The sequence below is a fragment of the Dromiciops gliroides genome, chromosome 2 (genome assembly GCF_019393635.1).
Source record: "Dromiciops gliroides isolate mDroGli1 chromosome 2, mDroGli1.pri, whole genome shotgun sequence".
In the NCBI taxonomy this organism is placed as follows: domain Eukaryota; kingdom Metazoa; phylum Chordata; class Mammalia; order Microbiotheria; family Microbiotheriidae; genus Dromiciops; species Dromiciops gliroides.
This window is the reverse complement of record NC_057862.1, coordinates 614,954,715-614,964,366: the sequence shown is the minus strand read 5'-3', so window position 1 is coordinate 614,964,366 and position 9,652 is coordinate 614,954,715. Positions and strand designations below refer to the sequence as shown.

The following is a 9,652-nucleotide window of genomic DNA, read 5'->3' as shown; positions in this document are numbered from 1 at the left end:
GCTTGTTTGTTTGTTTTTCAGGGCAATGAGGGTTAAGTGACTTGCCTAGGATCACACAGCTAATAAGTGTCAAGTGTCTGAGGTTGGATTTGAACTCAGGTCCTCCTGAGTCCAGGGCCGGTGCTTTATCCACTGTGTCACCCAGCTGCTCCCTGTATGTACCTTTTGATCCATCTATTCTACTTGATTCCAAAGAGATCAAAGAAAAAGGAAAAGGACCACAGGCACAAACATATTTATGGTAGCTCCTTTTGTGGTGGCAAAGAACTTTGGGAAGTGGCTGAACAAAATTATGGCATATGAATATAATAGAACATTATTAAGCAGCTAGGTTTCTAGGGCACTGGGCTTGGAATCATGAAGACTCATCTTCTTAAGTTCAAATCTGGCCCCAGACACTAGCTGTGTGACCCTGAGTGAGTCACTTAACCCTGTTTGCCTGTTTCCTCACCTGTAGAATGAACTGGGGAAGGAAATGGCAAACCACTCCAGTATCTCTACCAAGAAAATCCCAAATGGGGTCATGAAGAGTCGGACATGAATGAAAAACAACAAAGGCAAGCAATTTTGAAAGACCTGAAGAGAACTGTGGTCAAAGCACTGACCAACCTGATGAAGCATGCTTCCCATCTTCTGATGCAGAGGTGATGGACCCAAGGTGATGAAAGACATATTTTTCAAATGTGGCCAATGTGGGAATTTGTTTTGCTTTACTATGTGTTTGTTACAAGGGTTTTGTTTTTCTTTTCTGGTTTCACTGAAGGAGGGAAGTACAAGGAAGCAAAACTACTTTTCAATGAAAAGATTAAAAAAAAAAATTTTTTTTTTTTTGAAAGAGAGAAAGCGTGATGTATAGGGCTCCCTTACCTGTCTGCTCTGTTTCACCTGGTGAATTAATAGCCCCTTAACTGTGGGTGTATTGTCCTGGGCCCTTTTCTCTCTCAATGATCTCATAAACTGCCAGGGCTTCACTGTTCATTTCTGTGCAGTTCAACTCTACAGCATTCTTTGCTCTTGAATCTCTTGCTCCATTGTCCCTGTCTTTTAAAACCCAAACCTGGACTTTTCTTACCATCTTCCTCCTCCTCCTCCTGAACAGAGTGGAAGGCAGTCATTCAACCATGCTGACTGGGTCGTTTGTTTCAAGCTACGCTATTTAAAGTCAACTGGGCCCTCATTGCCACGAGGCAGCCCTTTTACTTGTCTCTGTCACCACAGTGGCTATTTTCTTCTCTCAATATTCCCATAGCACCCCCTTGGCTTGGAACCTAATTAGGCTCATAACTGACTGTGAAAAGACACAATTTGCCTCTTTTCCCTTATCTCACAACTCCCTGACGCCATCCCTTATTTCCTCTTTTGTTCAGTCTGATGTTGAAATGGCTTTTCTCTTCACCAAGGAACCCCTCTCAATGTATCCTCAGTCTCATCCTCTCCCCTGTTCTCCAGTAGATTGTCCCCACTACAATCTTCCCTCCCTTCAATTTTCAATCTCTCCTTATCTACAGGTTTCTTCCCTGCAGTCTATAAAAACACCCAAGTCTTCCCTATCCTTGAAAAGCCCTGACTAAATCCTAAGAGCCAATATTTATACAGTACTTTTAAGGTTTGCAAAGCATTTTGCACCGTATTTCATTCTATCCTCACAACAACCAAATGAGGTAAGTGGCACTGAGAAGTTTAGTGACTTTCCCATGGTCATACAGTTGCTAAGTATCCAAGGGAGGATTTGAACTCAGGTCTTCTGTAGTCCAAGTTCAGCACTCTATACATTTGATGAAGCTAGCTTCATATCTCTTTTCCCTTTCTCAGCCAAACTTGAAAAAGCTCTAGACTTTCTGCCTTTACTTCTTGTTCTCTTTTTTTTTTTTTAAGCGAGGCAATTGGGGTTAAGTGACTTGCCCAGGGTCACACAGCTAGTAAGTGTTAAGTGTCTGAGGCCGGATTTGAACTCAGCTACTCCTGACTCCTGGGCCGTTTCTCTATCCACTGCACCACCTAGCTGCCCCCTCTTTTTGTTCTCTTTTAAACCCTTTTTAATTTAGTTCCTGGCCTCAACACTCAATTAAAACTTCTGTCTTCAAAGTTACCCATGACTTCTTTTAAAAAAATAAGCTTTTATTGCTAGCTTTTATTTCTCACATCATCATAGTTTTATGTCCTTCTCTGTCCCAGGGAGCCAACCTATAGAACAAATAGTTTTTTTAGAGGGAAAAACATCTAATACATTGAAAAAAGTTTGAAAAATATGCAGTGTGTAACACCTGGATACCTCCCCACAACTATGAAGGGGTGGGGTTGGAGGTGTCCTCTCTTAACTCTTCATTCTCCAGTCATCCTTGACAGGCATAATTTTGTTATATTTACTTTTGATTTGGGGTGTGCACTTATTCTTTCCATTTACACTGTTGTAGTTATTTTATACATTGTTTTTGGGGTTCTACTTCAATCTGCATTCTTTATATTTATCACAATTTCCTACCGCACAATATTTCATTACATTCACTATCTTCTACATTCAAATGTTCCATGATTTGTTTAGCTGTTCTCCATTTGGTAGGCATCTGCTTTGTTTCCAATTCTTAGCTATCACAAAAAGTGCTGTGATATTTTGGACTAATGGTTTCTTAACTGCCAGCTCTAAAGGCTGTTGCTCAATCATCCTTGTGACATCTGACGATGTCAATCATTGCCCTCTCCAAAAGACTTTCTCTCCTCTTTAGGTTTTTATGCCTGTTTCTTGGGTCTTCTAACAGGCTCCTTTTCAGTCTGCTCTGCTGGATCACCATCCATATCAAGCTTTACAATGGCAGCTCTACCACAGGGCTCTGATCTAAATACTCTTTGCTTGTCGTCTTCCTGTTTTTTCACCAGCTGACAGCAACTCCCCTGGTTCAGTATTTCTATGCAGATGCCTCCAGATTGACATATCCATCTTGCATCTTTCTCTTGAGCTCCAGTCCTGACATTTCCAACTGGCTGTCCTGTGGGGACCTCAAGATCAATACATCCACGTACTCCTTTCTCCTCAACCCACACCTCCCCCCATGCTCTCTATTTATTGCTGAGGCCATGACTATCTTTTCTGTCTCCCAGGTTGCCAACCTTTTCATGCTCGTTTACCCCACATAACTGAGGCAGCTAGGTGACACAACAGAATGCTAGACATGGAGTCAGGAAGATCAGAGTTCAACTCAGCCCTTGGACACTTCATCAGCTGTGTGACTTTGGACAAATCACTTGTCCTCTGTTTGCTTCGGTTTTCCCAACTGTCAAATGAGGACAATGACGGAACCTACTTTCCAGGGTTTTTGTGAGGAACGCTTAATAAGCATTTGACTTAATTCCAAATTCTCTCCCTCCCATTGAGAAAGAAGAAAAACCAGACCTCAAAGCTTTGGCTTGTTTCAATGCAGCTCTGTCTGCTTGCGCGTGTGACTGTTGTCTTCAGGCTTTTGTGCCCTTCTCTCCACGCTCTCTTGGTGACTTGGCCAGCTCACAAGGGTTTAGTAATCATTGATTTCCATGCTGTTGATGGCCACATCATCCATCTCTACTTTCTCTCCTGGGTTCCAGTTCTGTATTACCACATTTTCAAACTGGATTTCCTAGAGACACCTCAAATTTGAACATTACCAAAACAGAACACACTATCTTTCCCCAAATCCTTCATATTTCTACTTCAGGCACCACTGTCTTTCCAGATACCGAGGTTCACTCCCCAACTCCTCACTTGTCCCCCATATATTAGTTGCTAACCTTGTTTCTCTCTCCGCCTCTCACAGCTGCCACAATAGTTTAAGCCCATGATCACCTTACCTGAACTTCTGTAACAGCCTTCTAATTGCTGCTCCTGCCTCGCATCTCGCTCTAACCCAATACTCCACACAGTTGCCAAAATGATTTTCCTAAAGCCCAGCCTTGCCTGCACATGTCACTGTTCTACTCTAACTCATGGTTGCTTATTCCTTTAAGGATCAAATAGAAACTCTGGTAAAGTCTTTCACAAGCTGGCCCCAACCTACCCCTTCTAGTCTCACTGCACATCATTCCTCTTTCATGTAGTCTTTGGTCCACCCAAATCTTGTCATCCCTATACATGACATTCCATCTCCTGTTCCTGTCTTTACAGTGGTCAAACCCTGTGCTTGAATTCTTACTTTTCTTTAGAACTTAGCTCAAGCACCATCTCTTACATGCAGCCTTTCCTGATCTCTCCATCTATCTATCTGTCAGTGCCTCCCTCCAGAACGCCTTGTATCTTCTAGAGAAGGTACTTTGGACATACCTCTATATTTAGTTTCTCTGCCACTAAACTGCAAGCTCCTTTTGTTTTTATCATCTCAATGCCTAGAATAGTGGCTAACACAGAGCAGGCATTTAAGGAATATTTGTTGGGTGTTTTATAAAAATGAATGCTGATGACAAGTTACTATACAACAGCATGTTAAAAAACATTTTTATTTTACAATATGTACAATATTCAAAAGCATTACCAATCACAATAATGAAGACCAGAAATCACAATTTAGTTTGATCTTAGTGTATATACTCACATTAAAATATAAAGAACATATACAAAAAAGAGTCAAAGTGTGCATTTTACTAAAACTTGGTATATACATATTCCATTGGAAAATAGCAATCAAAGATAACTTTGACCAAAACTAAATTCCTGTGATGTGTAGTAACCATTATTTGTCTGCATGAGGTAGTAACTAAATTATTTTGGCCATGTGTTAACACTAAATCAAAACAAATAGGAAAATGATCGTAAGGCCAAAAGAAGTAAAAATACAACAGGAAATTTGAACCACTTCACTCTATGGAATGTTATAGTTCTTCAGTGTGATTATATGAAATGTTTAGTGTGGACTCTTTTCAATAATGCTAATTTTATCGTTGTGTACACTAGAATTCAAACAATGATTGAAGTGTTATATCATGGTACCGCTATTCTGTGATTCAAACCCATTCCGGAAGGTATTGTTTTTTAAGCAGAGAAGCAATCTTGAAGAATTTTGCTTACGTACAAAAAAAGAAAGACCAGTTACTACGACAGGTGGTTAATTGGTTTGTTTCACAAAGAAAACAACCAAATAAATTTTTCAAAGGTATTTCAAAGCCCAATGCATATCAACAATGTCACAGCTTACTTTTGTGACTCAATACATCACATATCAATACTCTGTGCAAATATAAATACCAGTGTACTTGCATTAAAATAAAAAACAAGATTATAAAATGATTTCAGCCTTGGTTACAATTTTAAAAGTTACAAGATTTATAGTTGTATTACTAAATTACATAATAAAAATACAATAGTGTCGTTAGATGTGTTCATTGACAGGATCCTATTTTATAATATAACCACACCCAAAGAGGAGTTCTTAAAATAGTACCCCCAATTGCATTTGTGCATCAACCTTTACATCTGTACAGATAAGACACTTGTACATCATTAAAAGGACCATTATCTACATCAATTCTTAGTGTATGTCATCAGTACTATCGAGTTTCACTGAAAAATACTGCCTCTATGTACAAAGATTACATATTCGTGAATGAAGTACTGGTGTGGTACAATATGCTAGATACATCCATACCACATAAAACAACATTTCTCCTCCTCTTTGTCTCACGCCACAATAAATTACAAAGTAACTGAAGCTAGGTTACTGTAGCTTTTGTATAGCTTCAAGCATCCATTAATGTTGCAGCAGTAGTGTTCTCTTTCTATGGGTAAATGTCATGCACATTTCTCAGTAACTGTTCTCATGACCCGCCAGGATGTATAAATTGCTATTGGCTGTAGGATTATCAGTTGGCCTACTTTCCAAAACCACGACCCTATAAAGTAATGAAAACAAAACAAAAAGTTATTTTTGAAAGCTGATGATAGGGGGAAGGCTCTTTCTTTACTATATAACTATCATTTGCTGAACTCTGAAACCACTTATTAAAGAGCCAGTTCTTTTTCTAGGAAGTAATTTGTGGTAGCTTTAGTCTTAGCAAATGACATTTTCTTGTGTGTGTTTTGTGGGTTAATCTTTATTTATTAAGCTTGTCTGTCACTTTTACAGAATTCAGAAGAGCATGAACATTTCCACCTCGTTTCCTAAAAACTGACTGTTAACTTCTAGAGTGTGAAAGATACAAAGCTTAGCAAGGTCTTGATTAGCGTATCATTTAAAGATTTTTATTTCAGAGGGAAAGAAAACATACCACACATTAAGTTTTCATACCTGTCAGATCCAAGAAGCCTGAAAATCCTTGTACTATCTGAAATTTCTTGTGTTATCTGTACAATTAAAATAGAGCAGTTTTTAAAATCAAAGTTACAAAATTGAAAGTAATCATTTCATTTATAACTCATAAGGAAAAGGGGCCTCATTCCTAAGGATTAAGAGTATCCCCAGCTGTCAGATTTACTAACTCAGCATAGGGAAGTGTTTGGCTGGGAAGACGAGGCTATATCTGTTATTATTACGACTTCTAAGGCTAACAGAGAACTTATGTTACAACTCTGTGAATTGAGTATATTATTCTTACTTTACAGATGAGTAAACTGAAGTTGTTGAATGATTATCTAATTGAACTCATGCTGCATCAACAATTAGTCTTAGAGTCAGAATTTGAGCTCAGCTCTTCTGACTTGAAGACCTGAGTTCTTCCTGCTCAGATGGATTTGTGATTTTACTGATGTGTATGTTGCTCAAATGGTGTGGCCACAACCCGTCTGTGCGAACCTTGGTCACGTAGATCAGGTCGCCCAAGGGCGCTTACCTTGGCATGCTGGGGTTTTGTCTGCTTTTCCCTTGACATACCAAGGATTCCAGGGTAGCCTTTGGGCTCTCCATTAGTCATACCTTGCTCTCACTATATGACTAACCCAACTTTTTCAATCACATATTTCTTCAGTATTATTCTCTTCTCTATCATTATGCGTTCCAACCTGCTCATACTTACCATCCACTTTCCACTGTAATTTTTAGTCAAAATCACTTTTAATTCTTTAGAGACAACAACATTCCGTGACTTATAGCCATATAATGAGTGGAACCTTGATATTCAATTGGCATTAAATCTTGGTAGTATGCCTTTATTTCAAGGAAAAGTCTGGGATCATTAAAAGAGAGTTGTAATTTCCTAAAGGCAATATCTGAACTAATTTTATAATATTGGAATATGAAAAGCGATTTATTTATTGAACAGTAGTAGACCTTAAGGGAGTCTCTCTTAAAATGCCCTATGTTAAGTGCATTTGCAGATAAAAGAAAGGAAAATATACTGATTAAAAAGAGAACTGGGCAGGCATATGATTTAGAAGGGCCTATAGCAGGGCTTCTTCAACTTTTCCCATATGCAACTCGTTTTTGTCTAAGAAATTTTTACTGGCCCTGGGTATATAGGTATATAAAATAGGTACACAAATCAAATGTTTACTGCCAAATTTTTTGTGACCCCCCCCCCCAATTCAGTTACACTATCCCATATGAGGTCATGACACACAGTTTAAGAAGCTTTGGTTTAAAGAAAGAGAGGTACCTTTCATAATTTAGGGGCTCAGTAGGCCAAGGCTCTTAAAATATAAGGTAAAAACAGGCAACAGGATGGAATTAACAAACAACATTTTGTTTTCACCACTGAAGAATAGGAAAGGTGAAGACACATTTTAGGGGTCTCTTTTCTAGCAGTGCTAAAAAAGAAATCTATAAATAAAGAAGATACTACTGACTCATTATTGGTGGGTCATATACTTAAATTGTTTTGGGGTATTGGTCAAAGACTTGATTTATTAATCTGCTCTACATGAAGATCAAACTCAAGATTTGGATCTTTTTAATAGGATACACATACAACTAGTTATCACAAAGTAAACCAGTGAGGTCATACTAAAAGGTTTCAACCAAGAAAAGAAGCAGGAAGTACTTTTTGTCAATTTCTTTTGCGTAACTAAAACAAAAACAAAATTTTATTTCAAACAAAAATATGGGCATTAAAAGTTGTCCCTAATCTGACTCTACCTTTCCAGGTTAATTTCACAAGTGTGTGTGTATGTCTACGTGTGTCTCTCTGTCTGGCCAAAGCCCAAGTAATAACTCAGAGATACAAAAGTCCTTTTTGCCCATTCATTAGGACCGTGTTTTGGCACGGAAACTTTGCTTTCTTTCCTCCCCTCAGTCTCTGAGAATACCTAGCTTCCTTCATTCAAAGCACAGTTCAGGTGCCACTGTATACTCCAGTTGTGTCTCCTGTTAGAAATCACTTCATAAGTTCTTTTTTTTTTTTTTTTTTTTTGGTGAGGCAATTGGGGTTAAGTGACTTGCCCAGGGTCACACAGCTAGTAAGTGTTAAGTGTCTGAGGCCGGACCTGAACTCAGGTACTCCTGAATCCAGGGCCAGTGCTCTATCCACTGTGCCACCTAGCTGCCTGAACTTAAGTTCTTAATAAATATTTAACTGAATATCATCTCTTTTCTACCTTAGAATATAAAGTCAGAAATGCTTCCTTAAATACATGAAATACTCACAAAATCAGCATACCAACTGTTAACTTTCATGAATTAGGCTTTCCCTCCCCAAAACAGACAGAATTATTTTAAATTTGATAACTTTTTATGACAGTCTTATTGTTTAGAGCCCCAAACTGAAATATTACTTACCTCATTTGATCTAAAACTTCTCCCTTGCATTCCATGTTTCCAGAAAGCTAGCACACTGTCTTGTAGGCAAACTAGCAGGTAAGAACAGCTCAATTACTGTTAATTGTACAAAGGTTCAATTGATAAGCATATTTCTATCTCCTTTCCTGTCTTTATCTGCAGTAGTTTAATCTTCCACTAACTGGTATAACTGTTTTGGTAATAGGAGGAAAAAAATCACTTAAACATGCAAAAAAAGGATTGTATGCCCTTAAATCTTTCTCATTGTTATTCATGGTGAAGAGAGATGAAAGAAGAGCAGGGAGTATACAAAGAATGAAATTTACAAGCAGCTTCTAAGAGTTACCGTTCTTTTTTCTGATATAAGATAACCAAAGAAAATCATGTGTAAACAACAAATTAACTTTTATATTACTTCCCAGTATCACTCTATATACAAGGTTTTTTGTCCATTACTGTCTTTTGATATTAAAAGACCTATGGATCTTTCTATAAACAAAATGAAGAAATAGTAGTTATAAAAAAAAAATCTGAAATCAGTTTGTGGGATGCAGCAATTAACATAATTTTTATCATTAAAGCTTTGCTCCATTTAAAATCTAAGCAGGATAAAAATGAGAGATGGTATTTTGAACAGATAATAAAATACATTTTATAGCTGAAATATGAATTTTGAAAGGAGATTTCTAATTAGATGAATTGGATCAGGTGATTAGATCCATTCCAATATGAGATCCTCTGATTCGCTAATAAATCTAACAAGCTATATTTCCATCCTACAAAACACAATGGAATATTTCTACTTGAGGGGAGAATTTTTCATAGGATGATCATCAGAATTATGAGTTCATTATTTGCAATTCTTTCTGAATAGTGGAAGACAATTGTTAAAAGTTGTAGTTTCTTGGAAGATGAGATTTATGCTACAGTCAAAGGATCATACAAGAAAGAATATAATCACTTGCTGGAACACATGACATAAACAT

General features: G+C 37.7%; 1 protein-coding gene across 4 annotated transcripts in view; it reads right to left on the bottom strand.

Annotated features, from left to right (window-relative positions):
• Positions 1-5,061: 5,061 nt before the first annotated feature.
• MAP4K3 (mitogen-activated protein kinase kinase kinase kinase 3) overlaps positions 5,062-9,652 on the bottom strand; it is a 195,150-nt gene continuing 190,559 nt past the window's right edge. For all 4 annotated transcript variants that reach the window (XM_043988090.1, XM_043988091.1, XM_043988092.1 and 1 more), the window contains 3 exons: positions 8,667-8,737; positions 6,246-6,301; positions 5,062-5,850 (listed from right to left, as the gene is read on the bottom strand). In XM_043988090.1, the coding sequence (XP_043844025.1) occupies positions 5,763-5,850; positions 6,246-6,301; positions 8,667-8,737 (215 nt within the window). In that variant the 3' untranslated portion in view covers positions 5,062-5,762. The remainder of the gene's footprint in view (positions 5,851-6,245; positions 6,302-8,666; positions 8,738-9,652) is intronic.